Raw genomic sequence first — 21,334 nt, 5'->3', positions numbered from 1 at the left:
TCGTCTTTTTGGATCACAATGTGACCCAGGCTATCTACACCCCTTTTCTCCAGACTCAACATCTACCAATTCCTTCTCTTTGGTGAATACTGATGCAAAGTATTCATTTAGTACCTCGCCCATTTCCTCTGGCTCCACACATAGATTCCCTTGCCTATCCTTCAGTGGGCCAACCCTTTCCCTGGCTACCCTCTTGCTTTTTATGTACGTGTAAAAAGCCTTGGGATTTTCCATTACCCTATTTGCCAATGACTTTTCATGACCCCTTCTAGCCCTCCTGACTCCTTGCTTAAGTTCCTTCCTACTTTCCTTATATGCCACACAGGCTTCGTCTGTTCCCAGCCTTTTAGCCCTGACAAATGCCTCCTTTTTCTTTTTGACGAGGCCTACAATATCACTCGTCACCCAAGGTTCCCGAAAATTGCCGTATTTATCTTTCTTCCTCACAGGAACATGCCTGTCCTGTATTCCTTTCAACTGACACTTGAAAGCCTCCCACATGTCAGATGTTGATTTGCCCTCAAACATCCGCCCCCAATCTATGTTCTTCAGTTCCCGCCTAATATTGTTATAATTAGCCTCCCCCCAATTTAGCACATTCATCCTCGGACCACTCTTATCCTTGTCCACCAGTACTTTAAAACTTACTGAATTGTGGTCACTGTTACCGAAATGCTCCCCTACTGAAACATCTACCACCTGGCCTGGTGCTCATTCCCCAATACCAGGTCCAGTACCGCCCCTTCCATAGTTGGACTGTTTACATATTGTTTTAAGAAGCCCTCCTGGATGCTCCTTACAAACTCCGCCCCGTCTAAGTCCCTGGCACTAAGTGAGTCCCAGTCAATATTGGGGAAGTTGAAGTCTCCCATCACCACATCAACCCTGTTGTTTTTACTCTTTTCCAAAATCTGTCTACCTATCTGCTCCTCTATCTCCCGCTGGCTGTTGGGAGGCCTGTAGTATACCCCCAACATTGTGACTGCACCCTTCTTATTCCTGATCTCTACCCATATAGCCTCACTGCCCTCGGAGGTGTCCTCTCGCAGTATAGCTGTGATATTCTCCCGAACAAGTAGCGCAACTCCGCCTCCCCTTTTACATCCCCCTCTATCCCGCCTGAAACATCTAAATCCTGGAACGTTTAGCTGCCAATCCTGCCCTTCCCTCAACCAGGTCTCTGTAATGGCAACAACATCATAGTTCCAAGTAGTAATCCAAGCTCTAAGTTCATCTGCCTTACCCGTAATGCTCCTTGCATTAAAACATATGCACTTCAGGCCACCAGACCCGCTGTGTTCAGCAACTTCTCCCCGTCTGCTCTGCCTCAGAGCCACACTGTCCCTATTCCCTAGTTCTCCCTCAATGCTCTCACCTTCTGACCTATTGCTCCCGTGCCCAATGTAGGTCAGCAAGCACAGGACCGATGTGTGAATGGGATTTGGTACAAGTCAGGTGGAGCAGAATGATGGATGACCTCAGGTTTGCGAAATAAAAAAACAATGTGGGTGCCTAACGTAGAGGGTGCTAGAAATAGTCACGTCCAGTGGTCACAAAGGCATGAATAAAGGTTCAGTAGATGAGCCGAGACACCACACACACATGAACCTTCAGTAGATGAGCCGTGGGTCACAGGTACAGCAACTGCACTGAGGCACTATGTAAACTGTCAGTAGTTGGGTTAAGACAAACACTGGTCAACGCTGAGCCTCCCGTCTCAAACCCATACCTGATCTTGTTGCCGGTTTTCATGCGGATCCACTGCGGAATCGGCCGGTTCTGCTTCATCTTCTTAGCGAGGAATCGCTTGATCCTGAACGTTTTGTGGGATGGCTGCAAGAACAAAGTAAACCAAAGAAAGTTATACATCAGGATTACAGAATGGCGACAGCAGATTGAGGCCATTCGGTCTCTCGTGGCCCTGCTAGACTCACCTTTTCCCTTCAGGTGCATGTCCGATTTCCTTTTAAAAGTCACAATTGAATCTTCTCCACTACACTCTCAACAGTACATTCTAGACCCTAACCACTCAATGGGCAGCAAGATAGCATAGTGGTTAGCACTGCGGCTTCACAACACCAGGGTCCAGGTTCGATTCCCCGCTGGGTAACTGTCTGTGCGGAGTCTGCACGTTCTCCCCGTCTGCATGGGTTTCCTCCGGGTGCCCCGGTTTCCTCCCACAGTCCAAAGACGTGCAGGTTAGGTGGATTGGCCATGCTAAAATTGCCTGTACTGTCCAAAAAGATTAGAAGGGGTTATTGGGTTGGAGGGATAGGGTGGAAGTGAGGGCTTAACTGGACCGGTGCAGACTCGATGGGCCGAATGGCCTCCTTCTGCACTGTATGTTCTGTGTAATACCTGAAAAGACTTTCCTCATTGTCACCGTTGGCTCTTATCCAAACACCTTAAAATCAGTGTCCTCTGATTCTGGACCATTTGCTCGGTCACATCCAATTCATCAGGTTGTGGGGTCAATCCTGCTCTGGCCCGCGAACACAAAATCAAGGCTGACAATCCAGTACTTAGGAAGTACTGGACCGTTGGAGATGCTGCCTTTTGGAGGAAAATTATACAGCCCTGTCTTTCCTCTGAAGTAAACACAAAAGATTTGATGGCCACTATTTTGAAAAGAAGCGGGGGAGCTCTCCCCGGTATTCTATCCTCATCCATCGACTGTGACACAAACCCGCAAATCAACATCTAAAGAACAGATCACCTGGTCATTAAAACATTTGTGGGCGCTTACTACACACACCCTTATTGCTACACTTCCCAAGTTACAACAGCGACTTTAAAAGTACTTTATTGACTGTTGGAAGTTTATTATAACAGTCTAGACCTTCACAGCAGTGACCACCTCTGTCAAATCTCTTCCCGCTCCAGCCATGCCAATCTCTCCGGACAGCACAAGTCTCTCATCTCTTTTTAATTTATTCTTTGCTGGAATGTGGGCTTCAACTACCCTACCCTGTGCACCACCTATAACCCCCCCCCCCCAAATGCCTTTTTAAAAACTTTCTCGACCCACCCAGTCCCTCAATGATTGAACATGAACCCCCTGATTCCTCTGTTCCTATCCCCCCATCCCCATCTCCTCTGGGTGAAGAATTCTCCACCCAGAGAGAGGCAGGCCCAGGTTACAGGCAGAGCCCTGAACTCCTCCTCCCCCTCCAAGAACCTAAGCGAGTTATTGATTCAACTGTTAAAACGTTCATTTTAATACAAATTCCCGACGGTGCAGCGAGTATTTCTGGACGGAAACACGTTGTCCTTTTGACGATCGACCTGCCGCGAGAAGGAAGATGGCGATGGATTTGATTCCACCCGCTCGCTCGCACTCACCATGGCCGAACGTCCACTCTGGCTGCCTCACAGGCGGAAAGAGGAAGTGACGCGCGGAAGGTCAGAAGTTAAAAACCCGGCGTCCCGGCCGTTGGGCGGGGAAAAGAAAGGGTCCTGGCATTCGCTTGGCTTCCACGCAGATGCCGTCACAGGGCTCGTCAGATAAAGCAGCCAAATAAGATGAGAAACTGTTTTTCCATCTCTCACCTCCGAGCAGAGAGGGAGAGAAGCTTTTAAAAGTAGCGAACGCGGGTCGATTTCCTTTTTCTTTCTAAAAAAAGAAACAAAAGTCAGGCCAGTTGTCTGGACGGATCTCATACTCGACCAGCGGTAGGAAAAGACCCCCCCCCCCTCTCCCCGGCGAGCCTGTCGCACGAGGCCCGCTGCCTGCGCTGCAGAGGGAGCTGCTCGTGCGAATAAACCCGCGTTCTTTACCTTTCATCAGCGTTACCGTTAGGGGCAGCGACGATGTCGGTGACGGATTTGTTCAGTGTTATCCAGAGCTCTCTCACCGCGGACCAGGATGTGAGGGAGGTGAGTTTCCATAGCAACCGAGGAGGGGGCAGACAAAGCCACCCAGCAGCTGATTGGGAAACTAATTATGGGGTGGGTGAGCACAGCAAGAGGCCACAAGAGCGACCCAGGGGGTGGGGGTTGGGGTTGGGGTTGGGGGGGGGACCAGGGAGAATAAACCTGGAAATCCCCCCCCCCAGTTCTTAAAGGGCTGGACCGGGGCGATGGATGCAGGAAGGCAGTGCACCACCAGCATAGAAGTGTTGGCCAACTAATGGCTAGGGTATGAACATAGACCAAACAGTGCAGAAAGAGGCCATTCGGCCCATCGACTGCACCGACCCACTTAAGCTCTCACTTCCACCCTATCCCCGTAACCCAATAACCCCCTCCCTAAACCTTTTGGTCACTAAGGGCAATTTATCATGGCCAATCTACCTAACCTTGCATGTCTTTGGGAGGAACCCGGAGGAAACCCACGCAGACACGGGGAGAACGTGCAGACTCCGCACAGACAGTGACCCAGTGGGCAATCGAACCTGGGACCCTGGCACTGTGAAGCCACAATGCTATCCACTTACCGTGCTGCCCTAATGGGGGCAAGTCATATGATGAAACCTCCAGGAGTACATTTAATAAATACATTTAATTCACCAGTTATGTTCTATTTTAAAAAAAAAATGGAGTTAGCAACCCTCTTGTGTGCTCAAACCCCTGGAATGATTCAAAACCATGAGGGGTCTGCACAGTAGATGGGGAGAAACTGTTCCCAGAGGACTGGAGAATAGCTAATGCGGTACTGCTGTTTAAGAAAGGTAGTAGGGATAATCCAGGAAACTATAGGCTGGTGAGCCTCACGTTGGTAGTTGGTAAATTATTGGAGCGAATTCGCAGGGACAGGATTTATACCTTTTTGGAAACAAATGGACTCCTAAGTGATAGACAGCATGGTTTTGTGAAGGAGCCTTACTAACTTGATCAAGTTTTTTGAGGAGGTAACAAAGATGATTGATGAGGGGAGGGCAGCGGATGTTGTTTACATGGACTTCAGTAAAGCCTTTGGCAAGGTGCCTCGTGGCAGACTGGTACAAAAGGTGGATCAGAGGTGAGGTGGTAAGATGGATACAGAACTGGCTCGGTCACAGAAGGCAAAGGGTAGCAGCAGAAGGATGTTTTTCTGAATGGAAGGTTGTGACTAGTGGTGTTCTGTGTTACGGTCTCTGTTGTTTGTAGTATACATAAACGATTTGGAGGAAAATGTAGTTGGACTGATTAGTAAGTTCACGGATGACACCAAGGTTGGTGGAGTGGCAGGTAATGTTGAGGATTGTCGGAGGATACAGCAGGAACTGATAGGTTGGAGACATGGGCAGAGAAATAGGAAATGGAGTTTGACCCGGACAAATATGTCCCCGAACAGGCGACAGAATGTGGCAATTAGGGGCTTTTCACAGTAACTTCATTTGAAGCCGACTTGTGACAATAAGGGATTTTCATTTCAATATGAGGTAATGCAATTGGTAGGTCTAACATAGAGGGGAAATATACCGCAAATGGCGAAATTCTTAGGAATATAGAAAGTCAGATAATCTGGGCGTGCAGCTCCACAGATCTTTGAAAGTGTCAACCCAAGTGGACAAGGTACTCGAGAAAGCATACGAATGCTTGCCTTCATTGGATGGGGCATCTAGTATAAAAACTGGAAAGTCATGCTACAGTTGTATAGAACCTTGGTATGGCCGCACTTGGAATATTGCACATAATTCTGGTCGCCACTACCAGAAGGATGTGGATCATAGAATTTACAATGCAGAAGGAGGCCATTCGGCCCATCGCGTCTGCACCGGCTCTTTGAAAGAGCACCCTACCCAATCCCACACCTCCACCCTATCCCCATAACCCAGTAACCCGACCCAACACAGGGCAATTTCCGGCACTAAGGGCAATTTAGCATAACCAATCCACCTAACCTGCACATCTTTGGACTGTGGGAGGAAACCGGAGCACCCGGAGGAAACCCACGCACACACTGGGAGAACGTACAGACTCCACACAGACAGTGAACCAAGCCGGGAATTGAACCCGGGACCCTGGAGCTGTGAAGCAATTGTGCTACCACCATGCTGCCCCTAAAAAGAAAGGAGGCTTTGGATGGGGAGCAGAGGAGGTGCACCAACATATTGCCTGGTCTGTTGGGTGTTCGCTATGCGGAGAGGCTGAATAGACTCGGACTGTTTTCTTTAGAATGACAGAGATTGAAAGGCGACCTGGTTGATTGAGTGATTGATTTGATTTATTGTCACATGTACCGAAGTGCAGTGAAAAGTATTTTTCTGCGCGAAGGAACGTACACAGTACGTACATAGTAGACACACGAGTAATCAACAGGGAACGTTGACAAATGGTACATCGACAAAACAGTGGTTACAGTGCGGAACAAGGGGCCAAACAAAGCAAATACATGAGCAAGAGCAGCATAGGGCATTGTGAATAGTGTTCTTACAGAGAACAGATCAGTCCGAGGGGGAGTCGTTGAGGCGTCTTGTAGCTGTGGGGAAGCTGCTCCTATGTCTGGATGTGCGAGTCTTCAGACTTCTGTACCTTCTGCCTGATGGAAGGGTCTGGAAGAAGGCAATGCCTGGGTGGGAGGGGTCTCTGATAATGCTGTCTGCCCTTCCTGAGGCAGCGTGAGCTGTATAAGTAATCAATGTGGGGGTGGCAAGCTTGTGTGATGCGTTGGGCTGAGTTCACCACAGTGCAGTTTCTTGCGATCTCGGACTGAGCAGTTGCCATACCAGGCTGTGATGCAGCTGGATAGGATGCTCTCTATCGCGCACCTGTAGAAGGTCTGATCAAGATCTACAAGATTCTGAGGGGCATGGATAGAGTGGATGGGCAGGTACTCTTCCCCAGGGTGGAGGGGTCAGTCACCAGGGGGCATAGGTTTAAGGTCCGTAGGGCAAAGTTTAGAGGAGATGTGCGAGGCAGGTCTTTTACCCAGAGGGCGGTGAGTGCCTGGAACCTGTTGCAAGGGGGGGTTGTGGAAGCAGATACATTAACGATGTTCAAAAGGCATCTTGACAAATGCATGGATAGGATGGGTATAGAGGGATACGGCACAAGGAAGTGCTGAGGGTTTTGGCCAAGGTTGGTATGACCGGCACAGGCTTGGAAGGCCGAAGGGCCTGTATTCTTTGGTGAAAGGATTGAGAACCAGAGGACACCGATTTAAGGTAAGGTAATTGGCAATAGGACCCTACACCTATTCCTAATGTTGTGGGAAATCCAACCATCCAGAGAAGGCGATAAGGATGATTGCTGCATTTAGGAAAGCATGCACCTATATGGTGACTCCTGTCCACAGGATATTTCAATAACACTTTCAAAACACCCACAAGATTGTTGCTGACTAAATAGTGGATTCTGTGGTCTTCCTCCCTTTGATTCGCTGCACTGCTATACTTACCCCATTCTCTCATTTCTCTTGGTGTTTATAGGAAATCAGAAAAGTTGTTCAAGGCCTCGAACAGACCGCACGTGAGATTCTTACCCTGCTGCAGACTGTTCATCAGACATCCGGCTTGAAGGACGGTAAGCATGGGGAAAACATTTGCAGGACTAAGGGAAAAGAGCAAGAAGGGGTGGAAGTAAATGGATAGTTCGACCAAAGAACAAACACGGGTACGATGGGCCAAATGGTCACCGCTGTACATCTGTCCGAGAAGAGGAAATTGATAATGTGGTAAATTTTTCTCGCTGTTTTTATTTTCATTTTGTTTCCTCATTAATTTCTGCTTTTCCTCTCCTATTTTCTTCTCTGTATCCATTTCTTCGTCTCCTTGAAACAAATAAATAATTGGGCTGGGGAGTGGGACCAGGTGCATTATACGTTTAGCAAGTGGGATGTAGCCAGTGGCCTTGCTGTTCTCTTCTGTGCCCTCCGCCCAACAGATCTTTTCAGCAGCTTTGTGAGACCGCATTCTCACTATTGAATCACAAAGTTCCAGCTTCAAGTCCCCCTGCAGGGCTTGAGCACAAAAACCGAGGCTGGTACTGCAGGAGGGTACTGAGGGATTGCAACATTGTCAGAGGTGCCATCTTTCCAATGAGACGTTAAACCAATGCCTTGTCTGCCAGCACTGGTGGATGTAAAAGATTCCATGATATTTTGAACGAGAGCATGGGAGTTTCCCCCGGTGTCCTGGTCAAAGATTTATCCCTCAATCAATGTCACACAAAAAGTCAGATTATCTGATTAGTTATCTCTCTGCTAATTGAGGGGGTTTGCTGTGTGCAAATTGGCTGCTACATTTTCTCCATTAACAGCAGCCACTCCACTTCAAAAATATTTCATTGGCTCGTTTCGATATGTTGGATGATGGTGTAAAATGGTATGGACAATTCGTTTTGGTCGGTATTTAGGGCAGCACGGTAGCCAGTGGTTAGCACAGTTGCTTCACAGCTCCAGGGTCCCAGGTTCGATTCCTGGCTTGGGTCACTGTCTGTGCGGAGTCTGCATGTTCTCCCCGTGTCTGCGTGGGTTTCCTCCGGGTGCTCCGGTTTCCTCCCACAGTCCAAAGATGTGCAGGTTGAGTTGGATTGGCCATGACAAATTGCCCTTCGTGTCCAAAAAGGTTAAGTGGAGTTATGGTGATCAATGTGGGCTTAAATGGGGTGCTCTTTCCAAGGGCCGGTGCAGAGCCGATGGGCCGAATGGCCTACTTCTGCACTGTAAGTTGGTTGATTCCCGCTGCTGCCCACTGAGGCATCTCAGATGTGAGCCTGGATGACTTCTCTCCCTCCACCTCCGGTCCTAGACCACTGGTCACCTATCGAAAAAGGAAAGTTCTGGGGAACAACTCAGAAGGTCTGACAGAATCCGTGGAGAGTTAATGTTTCAAGTCAGAACTCCAAAACCTGTGTTTTCTGAAGAAGTCAGGTTGGACTCGAAACATTAACTCTGTCTGTCTCTCTCCACAGATTCTGTCAAACCTGCTGAGTCTTTCCAGCACTGTCTCTCTTTATTTTGGGTGTCCTGCATCTACAATATGTGAATGGTGGAATGCAGACAGTAGTCCTTGCTTCTGTAAAACTCCCAGCAGATTTTGGAAGAGAGGAGGTTTTATACACTCCAAACACACTTGATAATCAAAATCAATCATGATCTTTTTGGTTTAGTGTTAATTATTTGAGGTATCGAGGGTTTTATTTTTCATTGAAGTGGTGATGAACTTTTTTTAGGGGCTGGTTTAGCACAGTGGGTTAGACAGCTGGCTTGTAATGCAGAACAATGCCAGCAGCGCGGGTTCAATTCCCGTACCAGCCTCCCCGAACAGGCGCCGGAATGTGGCGACTAGGGGCTTTTCACAGTAACTTCATTGAAGCCTACATGTGACAAGCGATTATTATTATTCTATTATTATTATTATAAGTGCCTGGCGCTGCCCTGGATTATTTCAGTTAAGGACGGCCGTTCAGTTGACCTTGCTTTTTAGTTGCTTTTATTTGCGTCCTCCTCAATGCTGGCAGTTCCTCCAGCTGATCATTGGGAAGGTTGAAGCCATCAGCATCCATTGGTATGCAAACCCCAAACCCTTGTCAATGATTCCTCCGGTCACTGCCTTGCTTGTACTAGATTGTCTACAAGCTTGGTATCAAAAAATGTACAGGTTAGATTGATTGGCCATGGCAAATTGCCCCTTCGTGTCCAGACGGTTAGGTGGGGTTACGGGGAGAGAGTGGAGGCTTGGGCTTAAGTAGGTTGTTCTTTCCCAGGGCTGGTGCAGACTCGATGGGCCGAATGGCCTCCTTCTGCACTGTAGGGATTCCATGATCATTCTATTTCAACTCTCTCTGACAAAGCCTGCCTACTTGTGCCTCAATAACATCACCTGTCTCCACACCCCTTTCTCAACTTGCCTGCTGCTGAAGCCATCAACCATTGTCACCTTCGACCTCTTGTTACCCCCGTATCAACCATGCCAGCCACTGATCCTCTTAGCTTTCTCTTTCATGGGATGTGGGCGGCACTGCAATGCCTGCATTTTTTGTCCACCGCTGATTGTCCTTGAACTGAGTGGCTTGTAGGCCATTTCAGAGGGGCATTTAAGAGACAACCACATAATAATAATAATAATAAGAAGAAGAATCTTTTATTGTCACAAGTATGAATTTACTGTGAAAAGCCCCTAGTCGCCGCCACATTGCCGTGAGTCTGGAGTCACCAGTCAGCCAGACCAGGTAAGGATGGCAGATTTCCTTCCCTAAAGTGGCATTAGTGAACCAGATTTAAAAAAAAAATAAACCTCTAAGTCCATGCTACTCCAAATTAAATAGCTCTAACTGATTAAAGTACAGTTTGAACCCATGTCCCCAGAACAATTACCTGGGCCTTTGGATTATCCGTTCCATGATCTCGCCACTTGTCACCACCTCTGCCAGTCAAAAGGTTTGCTGCCTGTGTTCTGTACCACACTTGAGTCCCCTGCCCTATCTGACCAACATTGGCTTCTGCTTTCCTAAGCCTCAAATAAAGATACTCGTTTTGAAATCATTGCTGCTCCCTAACAACCCCCACTCCCAGTCCGCCCCCTCCCCAATCTCTCCCTCTGATGCGCTATGCATGCTCAAGCTCTGCCATAACGTTGGTGGGCATGCTTTTTGCAGGCCAGGTCGCCAACTTCTGAAAACCCCATTCCTAAGCCCCCCTGCATCTTGGCTTCCACCGCTTCTGTGAGACTCTCTCTTTGACAACCCTTTTCTAACATCTTCTTTAGCTTGGTGTTCTTGGCTTTTTTGCCTTATGCCTGTGAGACGTACCTTTGGGGCACTTTCCTATGGTAAAGTCTCTGGATAAATACATGTTATCATTGTTTGTATAGGGAGGTTTTGTGGTGCAGTGAGTACATAGGAACATAGGAATTTGGAGCAGAAGACGGCAATTCAGCCCTTCGAGCCTGCTCCACCATTCAATCAGATCATGGCTATCTCTTCCTGGTCTCAAATCCACCTCCCTACCTATTCCCCATATCCCGTTATTTAATCTGAAATATATCTATCTCCTTCTTGAAACTATCTAATGACTCAGACTCCACCGCACTGAGGGGCAGCGGATTCCACACATTCACTACTCTCTGCGAAAAGTAGTTCCTCCTCATCTCAGTTCTAAATCTATGGCCTCAAAACCTACACCTGTGACTTCTTGTTATAGTAACATCCCTCTCTCTGAGCCAGAAGCTCCGAGTTCAAATCCCATTCCAGGACTTAATGACCAAGGAAGATGCGTTCACAACGCAGTTGAACAGGTTGAGTGTCAATCTGCCAAATCCTTCCCAACATGTGAGAAACTCCTGGTCAGCCATGTTTGATGTGGAGTGGCACCCCTCAAGCTATGAGCCTCTGGTGACAGACTAGCGACCTGGTCCAGGAATTACTAGCTATGGAAACAGTCGAACGTCTGCCTTGGTGCACCGCTGGGTGTGGGAAGAGAAACAATAACAACAGTTGTTCTGTCTCTGCATTCACAACTAGTTCAGCTTTACCATCAAACTGACCTGCGACTTGATGCTATTCCCATCTCCTTTTATTGCTCTGTAGAAAAAAAAAGAGGGCAAGAATATATTACTAGGGGGGCAGATTATCCCAGCTCCAAATCCAGAAACAATGGAATCAGTTTATCGATCCCATAAGTTTTCCTCCTTTTCTCTTCCCGTGGGGAAGTGCGAGGACCCCAATTGCCAACACTCCGCAACTCAATGTGCAGGAAATGCACAGAACCACTTCCAATCCCACTGTGTTGTTACTCTCTCGAAAGCCACCCATGGCTATGGTTGTGGCACTTGACCAAAAGTTAGTGTGCAACGCAAAGAAAGAAATAACAGCTCCTTTCACAACCTCAAGACTCCCAAAAGCCCTTTGACAGCCGCTGTAATACACCTTGAAGCTTAGTCACTTTGGTGACTCCCAAAAGCCCTTTGACAGCCGCTGTAATACACCTTGAAGCTTAGTCCCTTTGGTAATGTTGGAAAAACAGCAGCCAATTTGCACACAGGACGTTCCCACAATCTGCTTTTGTGATTTTGATTGAAGCATACATATTGGCTCAGGACACCAGGTGGTGATGAACTTTACGGTTTTACATGTTGTGTGGCCCTCTCAGTCCAAGTCATTGATTGTTTCTCCTTTTGTATATGTTAGTGCCAAATAAGTGTCAGAAAGCACGGGAACATTTTAATGCTGTGAAGATACATCTAGAGGAACTGAAGACCAAGTTCCCGCCAGACCAGTACTACAGGTTAGTGAGAATAATACAAGTGCAGGAAATGGAAATAGAGGGAGAATAGACTAGGTGTGGGCAGTACTCATTTCCCCAAGGATTATGAGACTCTGGAATGCTTTGCCAGCTTGATAGGTTGGATGTTGACTTCCTGTAACCTTTGACAGGGACAGAAGCATGTCATATAGAAGGCGGACAGTGCATGGTCTATGATCTCCTGGATTCGTTTCAATTAACTGAAGGTTTCAGAGAGGGATTTTCCAGGGTCCAGTCGTAATACTGCAGCAATCGGGCGTGTTGTAGGCTTGATGGACCAAAGCTTATCTGACACTGAATTTTGTTTTGCAGGTTTAATGAGCATTGGAGGTTTGTGTTGCAACGCCTCATCTTCCTGGCAGCGTTCGTGGTGTATCTGGAGACGGAAACCCTGGTGACTCGGGAAGCCGTTGCAGGAATACTCGGAAGTGTGTCACGCTGCTGTTCCCTCACTTCTATTGATGCTTTTGTTAAGTGGCTGTAGCTGCGAGACGGCTCTGCTACTTAAAGCAAAGATCTGGATAGAGCCCCCACTCCTGCCTTTTATGTGTGGGTGTGATGCACACTGTGCCACCAAGCTGTAAGGTGTGGGTGTCCCTGTGGCTATTCCTGATCTGGTCACTGCTCTCAGGAAGGGAAACTAAGCCTGTTCCTGAATGAATGTGTTCATCACCCATGTTCCAGCTCCCTATTTTGCCCCATTCTGATGTTGGTGTTATTTTGTTGTGTTTCAGATTGCACTAATTTCTTTCTAAATATATTCAATTACAAACATATTCAAAGGTACGAAAACATAAATAAATCAACAAACATTCTCCACACCTCACAGTTTGTGCAAGATTTTCCCCATAATCACCCCACCCCAAGCGACGAACAATTCCTCAGACATGGTCATGAACAGTCCCCATCGTGCGTCAAAGAATTGATCCCCTCAATTCAAACTTAATCTTTTCCAATCGGAGGAAGTCGTACAGGTCCCCCAGCCAGGCCGGCACACTCGGTGGCATTGTCGACCGACGTTCCAACAGAATCCTTTGCCGGGCAACAGGAGAGGCAAAGGCCACAACGTCGGTCTTCCTCCCTCCCCTCCATCTGCTTCGGCATTTCCGATACCCCAAAAATCGCCATCATAGAGTCCGGCCCGACCTCTACCTCCATAACCTTCGATAATGTCCCAAACACCCACTGCCAGTATCGCTCCAACTTCTCACAGGCCCAGAACATATGCGTGTGATTTGCTGGTCCTCGCCCATACTTCTCGCACCTGTCCGCCACCCTCTGGAAGAACCCACTCATCCTCGCCCGAGTCATATGCACCCCCCCGCACCATCTCCCATTTCTCCTAATCCTCACCACCTGTGCTCCTCCCCGCTCACCCAGCCGCCCATTTATATCCCCAATCTTGCCCTCTCCTTCCACATCCGAGAGCAGTAATCGCTCCAATAAGGTATACTCTGGCAGTTTGGGAGAACCCCTTCATTCTGTGCAAAGTCTTTCATTTGCATATACCTCTAATCGCTTCCCTTCGGAAGCTCCACCCTCTCCCGCAGCGCGGGTAGCACAAGTGGATAGCACTGTGGCTTCACAACGCCACGGTCCCAGGTTCGATTCCCTCGCTGGGTCACTGTCCTGTGCGGAGTCTGCACGTTCTCCCTGTGTCTGCGTGGGTGGATCGGCCATGATAAATTGCAAGACATTAGCAAGGCCCACACTTGGAATACTGTGTACAGTTCTGGGCACCCTATTATAGAAAGGATATCATTAAACTTTATCATAGAATTTACAGTGCAGAAGAGAGAGGCCATTCGGCCCATCGAGTCTGCACCGGCTCTTGGAAAGAGCACCCTACCCAAGGTCAACACCTCCACCCTATCCCCATAACCCAGTAACCCCACCCAACACTAAGGGCAATTTTGGACACTAAGGGCAATTTATCATGGCCAGTTCACCTAACCTGCACATCTTTGGACTGTGGGAGGAAACCGGAGCACCCGGGAGGAAACCCACGCGCACACTGGGAGGATGTGCAGACTCCGCACAGACAGTTGACCCAAGCCGGAATTGAACCTGGTACCCTGAGCTGTGAAGCAATTGTGCTAACCACAATGCTACCGTGCTGCCCTTGAAAGAGTGCAGAAAAGATTTACTAGGAAGCTACCAGGACTTGATGGTTTGAGTTATAAGGAGACGCTGGATAGACTGGGGCTTTTTTTTACTTGGAGCTTAGGGGTGATCTTGTATACAACAATGAGGGGCATAGATAAGGTAGATAGTCAACATCTTTCTCAAACGTAAGGAAGTCTAAACTAGAGAGCATAGGTTTAAGGTGAGAGGGGAGAGATACAAAAGGGTCCAGAGGGGACAATTTGTTCACACACGTGGTGGTCACACGAGTGTCTGGAGAGAGCTGCCAGGGGCAGTAGTCGAGGCGGGTACAATTTTTGTCTTTTTTAAAAAATGTATTTTATTACAACATGTATCAAAAACAGATTACAGTGAACAAACACCCCAGGAAACATGCTTCCATGCAATACAATTTTGTCTTTTCAAAAAACATTTAGACAGTTATATGGGAAAGCTGGGTATGGAGGGATATGGGCCAAATGCGGGCAATTGGGATCAGTTTAGTGTAAAAGCTGGGTGGCCAAGTTGGGACGATGGGCCTGTTTTCTTGCTGTAAACCTCTATGACTCCATGCCAGTCATAGTTCCCCCCCATGTGTCCCCCCCCCCCCCCCCCCCCCCCGTCTGCGTGGGTTTCCTCCTGGTGCTCGGTTTCCTCCCACAGCCCAAAGACATGCAGGTTAGGTGGATTGGCCATGATAAGTTGCTCTTAGTGACCAAAAAGGTTAGGAGGGGTTATTGGGTTACGGGGATAGGGTGGAAATGAGGGCGTAAGTGGGTCGGTACTGACTCGATGGGCCGAATGGCCTCCTTCTGCACTATATGTTCTATGTTCTTCCAGACTGGCAAACCTCTCCTCCAGATATCCCCTCACCCTCACCAGCCCCACCTCTCCTCTAGCTTAAACCCAGGGTTCCCATAGAGTGGTGTTAGCACTAACATCCACCCCCCCCCCCCCCAATCCTATTGTGTCCCCTCAACTGGTTCCACACCCGAATCGTGGACTGTACCACCGGCGTCTCCGTGTATCTCCTCGGTGCCAGCGAAGCACTGCTGTCACCACGGCCTTCAGGCTGGACCCCCCTACAGGACTCCTGACCCATTCTAACCCCTCCTCCTTCCTACCACCACCTCACCATCTTCACATTCGGCACCCCCCCCCCCCCCCCCCCCCCCCACCCCAATAGTAGTGCAGAAGATTTGGTAACGCCAACCCCACTTTCTGCCTCTATAGCAGGGCCCTCTTCAGCCGAGGTACCTTCCCCAAACTCCAAAATCGCTACATGAAATGAAATGAAAATCGCTTATTGTCACAAGTAGGCTTCAAATGAAGTTACTGTGAAAAGCCCCTAGTCACCACATTCCGGCGCCTGTTCGGTGAGGCTGTTACAGGAATTGAACCGTGCTGCTGGCCTGCCTTGGTCTGCTTTCAAAGCCAGCGACTTAGCCCTGTGCTACATCCAGTTTCCGGAAAATGTCCTTCGGAATGAAGATCGAGAGGGTCTGGATACAAATAGGAACCTTGGCAGAACGTTCATTTTCACCACCTGGACCATCCCTGCCGAGTGTCAGGTGTAACGTATCCCATCTCCTAGAGTCCTCTCTAACCTCCTCCACCAACATTGCCAGGTTCCACCTGTGCATCGTCACCCACACCCCCGTCACCAGAACCTCCAAATGCCTAAACCTGTCCCTGACAACTCTAAATGGCAACACCCCCAGGTTAGTTCCCGACCCACCAAATTCATCAGAAACCCCTCACTCTGACATTCAGCTTATAGCCCGAGAAGGCCCCAAACCACCTCTCTAGTATGTTCATAATCCTCCCCATACTCTCAAATGGGTCCGATACGAAGAGCAGCAGGTCCTCTGCATACAGCAACACCCGGTATTCCCTACTCCCCCAAATGATCCCCCTGCCAATATTCTGACCCCATAAGGGCCATTGCCAGCACGAACAGCAGTGGCGACAGCGGGACAACCCTGCCTCGTTCCCCTATGCAACCCATAGCTCCATGAACTCAGCTCATTTGTCCGTACACTATCCACAGGGGCCACGTACAGCTGACATGCCCACGCCACAAACCTCGGCCCAAACCTTCCCAAAACCTCAAACAGGTACCGCCACTCCGCCCGGTTGAAAGTCTTCCCCGCGTCCATAGCGACCACTAGCTGCAGTAACCATCCCTTTGGGGTCATGATCACATTTTATAACCATCTAATGTTACTGGAAAGTTGCCTGACCACCCACAGAACGCACCCTTCCATCCTCCCCACCACTAACTTAACCAACACTTTCACATGTGTGTTTAGCAATGATATGTGCCTGTATAACCCACACTCCAACGGGTCCTTCCCCTTCTCCGGGATTAGCGTGATTGACGCCTGGATCAATGTCTCCAGCGACTGCCCCTTCTCCAGCACTTCGCTAAACATCCCCAGTAAATGTGGTGCCAACTCCGTTGCGAACTCGGCCGGCTGACTGTCCGACCCCGGGGCCTTCCCGGGACCATCCCTTTTATGCTTTCTATCAACTCTCTCAGCCCTAGCCTCCTAAGGACTGACCTGATTAATACTACACCCCTGTATGCTTCACCCGATGCCGGTGTCTATATATTTACATTGTGTACCTTGTGTTGCCCTATTATGTATTTTATTTTATTTTCAATGAGCTGTTTGCAGAAAAATACTTTTCACTGTACCTCGGTAAACGTGATTATAAACAAACAACAACAACTTGGGCAAGCCAACGATACACAGTTTCTGCCTTCTGGATCTGTTCCCCTCCTCTACCTTTGCCCTTAGTGACTGGGAAAGGTCCTCGAGAAGCCCCACCTCTGCCTCCAGTGCCACCACCCGATCACTGTGGTCGGACATCACCTTCTCCATCTCCTGGATCTGCGAGCCCTGTGCCTCCAGGCACTTCTCGACTCTCCCCGTCAAGCCTTTCAAGGGGGCTGGCGCTTCTCGATGGCCTTCGACCGATCTGCCTGCATCTCGCTGCAGGTGGAACTCCTCTCTAATAAATGCACAGTCGGCTCTCACGGCAGTACAGGAGTACGGTGGTGATAACTGCTCCGTACACCGGGACTTTCACTGACCTGCGGAAGTCTTTGTTGTCGAACACTTGCTGCTGCAGCTTGGAAAAGGCTGACTTGGAGCAGCTGATCCAGTTCTGGATCTCCTCATCCATGGTGGCCTTTTGAGAGAGGCGGCTGCCAGGGAAGGGGAAGTGTTCAACATTTCCCGAGTCTCTCCTTCAACATTTATGGAGGTGGAATGTTTGGTTGATCAGGTCTGGGCTGATGTGAGTTTTGTTTTGGCAACATTCAAGGAGAGACTGAGTCTCTTGTACGCAGAATGGAAGAGTGGCCTCTCTGGCTGGGCCAGCATTTATTGCCGTTGAGAAGTTGGGTGATGAGCTGCCTTGAACCGCCGCAATCCAGTGGTGTAGGTACATCCACTGTGCTATTTGGGGGGGAATTCCAGGAGTTGGCCCAGGGAAGGAACGGGGATATATTTCCAAGTAAGGGTTGTGTGGACTGGAGAGAAACATGCTGATGTTGGGGTTCCCATGCGTCTGTTGCCCTTGAACTTCTGGATTGCAGTGGATGCTTTGTCCTTGATGGTGTTGAGCTTCTTGAGTGTTGTTGGAGCTGCACTCATCCAGGCCAGCAGTGAGCATTCCATCACACTCCTGACTTTTGCCTAGTAGGTGGTGGGGACAGGCCTTTGGGGAGTCGGGGTGAATTACTCACCACAGAATTCCTGGTCTCTGAACTGCTCTTGTAGCCAAATTCTCCTTCGAGCACCAAAGTTAAGGGGAGATTTATATCAGCACATTTAAAATCAAGAAGGATTTTAATAATAATCGCTTATTGTCACAGGTAGGCTTCAATGAAGTTACTGTGAAAAAGCCCCTAGTCGCCACAATTCCGGCGCCTGTTCGGGGAGTCCGGTGCGGGAATTGAACCCGCGCTGCTGGCCTTGTTCTGCATTACAAGCCAGCTGTTTAGCCCACTGTGGTGGAAGAAATAAAGAAAAATGACCAGTTGCCGGAGTCACAGATTTGAAGTGATCAGCGGGGGAAAACACAGATTTTTTTTTTACACAGTGAATGCCCTGTTTACAAGTATTGGGGAAGCAGATTTAAAAGGGATAAATTCTTTTTGGGGAAAAATGTGGGAAAGGCCAGGTGAATGGGATTAATTGGATAACTCTTTCAAAGAACCAACATATGATCAATGTGCTGATGGCCTCCTCATATGTGGCCTCCTCATATGCTGTACCATTCTGTGCATTGCACATTATTTACCAACCTGGGCTGTTTTAATTGACTGAAGGTGCACTTGCCACAACTAATTCTAACATTGTTTTTGTGGCTGGATTGCAGTTACTGTGTACCGAGACAAAGGCTTTCATCTGGATATCGAGGACTATCTTTCGGGACTGCTGATCCTAGCGAATGAACTGGTAAGACACCGGGACGATTGATGGAATGCCATCCAAAGGCAGGCGGGCCAGTGGAGCAAGTGACTGCGCTGCTGGTGAGATTAGATGGTTAGACAACCGCGGAGGGTCACTTACCTTGTACTGCAATCGGATTCTCCACAAGTGTTCTGTATGCCTACTGTCTAAACCGCTCAGTTAGACTAGAGCTTCCAACCTGCTGCTGGGCACTTAGTATTCTGTAACTTAATCATTTTAAGCTACCAATTGAGCTCCAGTCCATAACTCCATAATTTTCACCCAAAATAAGTACTGGTGATGAACATTCATTTAATATGCTAATGAATTGGTTAGATTGGTGTGTAATTTGTGATGAAGGAATCAATCATAAGAAAATGGTCAGATATTCACACAGATCCCGCGTTGATCTCTCATGAACTCATTCAAATTCGATTACAACAAATTCCATGAGGTCATTCTTCATTTTGATTGTTAAAATCTAAAACTCTTAGATATATGTTAGATAATATCACTGGGTGAAAGACGTTATTATTTCAGAGTTTGACTGCAGACTACCTGCGTTCTGTGTCGACCATGTGTATCAGTTTAACACTCCTCCCTTTGCCTGTCGGGGTTTTTGGTGTGCAGGGTATAACACCTGGCGGTCCCAGGAAAATAGATTTGTTGAGTCGATTCCCGAACTCGAGGGGTGCCTGTAAGTTTTGCAGCCTGCAAGAGTCTGTGTTTTGCATCTCTGTAGGATGCATGGGGCTACAGCCCCTCTTTCGTTATCTGAGGGGGCTCTCCTCTTTCATTTCTAGCTGTGCTTTGGTCCCACACTCCGGACCTTTTGGCCACGCACCGTGGAGAGGAGAGAAAACAGATTGGTAGCCTCCTCATGGGATTGCTCCTGATGGCCTAACGCGGCCAGCAAGTGGTCAGGGAAGGTTTCTCAGCCTGACTACCTAGCCTTCTGTGTCTGTGTCTGCGCCCAGATTTCACTGATGAGAGGGAGAGCACACGGTGTCATAAGAAATAGAAGGAGAGTAGCCCCATTTGGCCCCTCCAGCCTTCCTCGCCATACAATGAAATCATGGCTGATCGGATTCTGGCCTTAGCTCCACTTTCCTGCTTGTCCTTCATGACTGGGGTCTCCCTTCTGGTTAAAAACTCAACCTCAGCCTTGAATATATTCAATGACCTTGCCTTCACTGCTCTTCTGGAAAGAGAATGGCAAAGATTCGTAACCCTCTAAGAAAATAAATTGCTCCTCATCGCCTTCTGAAATGGAAGACTCCTTATTTTTAAATGTTGCCCCCCTAGTTCTAGGTTCCCCGTGAGAGGAGATGTCCTCTCAGCGGCCACCCCTGTCAAGACCCCTCAGAATCTTGAATGTTTTTTTATTCGTTCATGGGATGTGAGCGCCGACTTCCGGTTGCGGCTATTAAGAGCTAAGTCGCACATTCGGCAGCTCCCGCTTGGAACGGACTTTTGGGCTCTTTTCAGGACCCCCAACGGCATTTATTCGACAGTGTATGGCTTGGACCAGGAGCGGGCGACTAAAAAAGTGGTGATGAAGCCAAAGAAAGTGCGAGGGAAGAAGAGCAAGATGGCGGCGGGCGGGGACCAGGCAGCGTGGATGCAGTGGGCACAGGAGCAGCAGGAGGTTATCCAGCGCTGCTTCAGGGAGCTCAAAGTGGACTGCTGGAGCCGATGAAGGCTTCTATTGATAAGCTGCTGGATACTCAGCGGCCCAGGGGGTGGCTATCCGCGAGGTCCGACAAAAGATGTCAGATAACGAAAACGAGATCTTGGGCCTGGCGGTAAAGGTGGAGGCGCACAAGGCGCTCCACAAGAAATGGCAGGAACGGTTCGAGGAGATGGAGAATCGGTCGAGGCGGGAGAATCGGTCGAGGCGGAAGAATCTGAGGATCCTGGGCCTCCCGGAAGGGCTGGAGAGGTCGGACGTGGTGGCCTATGTGGTCACCATGTTAAACTCGCTGATGGGAACGGGGTCCTTCCAGGGGCCCCTGGAACTGGAAGGTGCCCATAGATTGCTGGCGAGGAGGCCCAAGGCTAACGAGCCGCCGCGGGCGGTGTTGGTGCGGTTTCATCGGTTCGCTGATCGGGAGTGCGTACCCAGGTGGGCCAAGAAAGAGAGGAGCAGCAGGTGTAGAGAATGCGGAGGTTCGAATATATCAGGACTGGAGCGCGGAGGTGGCGAAGAAGAGGGCCGGGTACAACCGGGCGAAGGAGGTGCTGCACAGGAAGGGGGTGAAGTTTGGCATGCTGCAGCCGGCAAGTCTGTGGATCACCTACAAGGACCGGCACCATTATTTTGAGTCCCCGGAGGCGGCGTGGGCCTTTGTTCAGGCCGAGAAGCTGATAAACTGAGGGTCGGGATGGGGGGTCGGGCGTGGGGATGGTCGGGGATTGGTGGTGTTGTGTTACATTTTGAGGGGGGGTGGGGGTTCTTATTCTTGTTTATTTTTGGTTCGGTGTGGGTGGGTTGGGCACTGTTTTGGTTTGGTCTGTCAGGTGGGCTATTGGAGGGGGGCAAGTAAATGGATTAGGGGTGGATGGCCAGTAGGGGGGA

At 49.0% G+C, this 21,334-nt stretch overlaps 1 protein-coding gene across 1 annotated transcript; it reads left to right on the top strand.

The window, feature by feature from the left end:
• Nucleotides 1-3,731: 3,731 nt before the first annotated feature.
• LOC140407720 (translin-like) lies at nucleotides 3,732-18,800 on the top strand. Its single transcript, XM_072495016.1, has 5 exons — nucleotides 3,732-3,876; nucleotides 7,353-7,446; nucleotides 12,052-12,148; nucleotides 12,479-12,594; nucleotides 18,683-18,800. Exons 1-5 carry the CDS (start codon nucleotides 3,811-3,813, stop codon nucleotides 18,781-18,783), a joined length of 474 nt encoding a protein of 157 aa, XP_072351117.1. The 5' UTR covers nucleotides 3,732-3,810; the 3' UTR covers nucleotides 18,784-18,800.
• Nucleotides 18,801-21,334: the final 2,534 nt, after the last annotated feature.

This window comes from Scyliorhinus torazame, unplaced genomic scaffold (genome assembly GCF_047496885.1).
Source record: "Scyliorhinus torazame isolate Kashiwa2021f unplaced genomic scaffold, sScyTor2.1 scaffold_1858, whole genome shotgun sequence".
In the NCBI taxonomy this organism is placed as follows: domain Eukaryota; kingdom Metazoa; phylum Chordata; class Chondrichthyes; order Carcharhiniformes; family Scyliorhinidae; genus Scyliorhinus; species Scyliorhinus torazame.
Note: the sequence above shows the minus strand (reverse complement) of the source record. Positions and strands in the feature narration are given on the sequence as shown.

What these genes read in the sequence shown, in the direction of transcription:
- LOC140407720 (XM_072495016.1), top strand. Translation starts at nt 3,811, where the DNA reads ATGTCGGTGACGGATTTGTTCAGTGTTATCCAGAGCTCTCTCACCGCG. An exon ending in CGGACCAGGATGTGAGGGAG is followed by an intron (nt 3,877 to 7,352) that starts GTGAGTTTCCAT and finishes TGGTGTTTATAG; the next exon opens with GAAATCAGAAAAGTTGTTCA. An exon ending in GACATCCGGCTTGAAGGACG is followed by an intron (nt 7,447 to 12,051) that starts GTAAGCATGGGG and finishes TGTATATGTTAG; the next exon opens with TGCCAAATAAGTGTCAGAAA.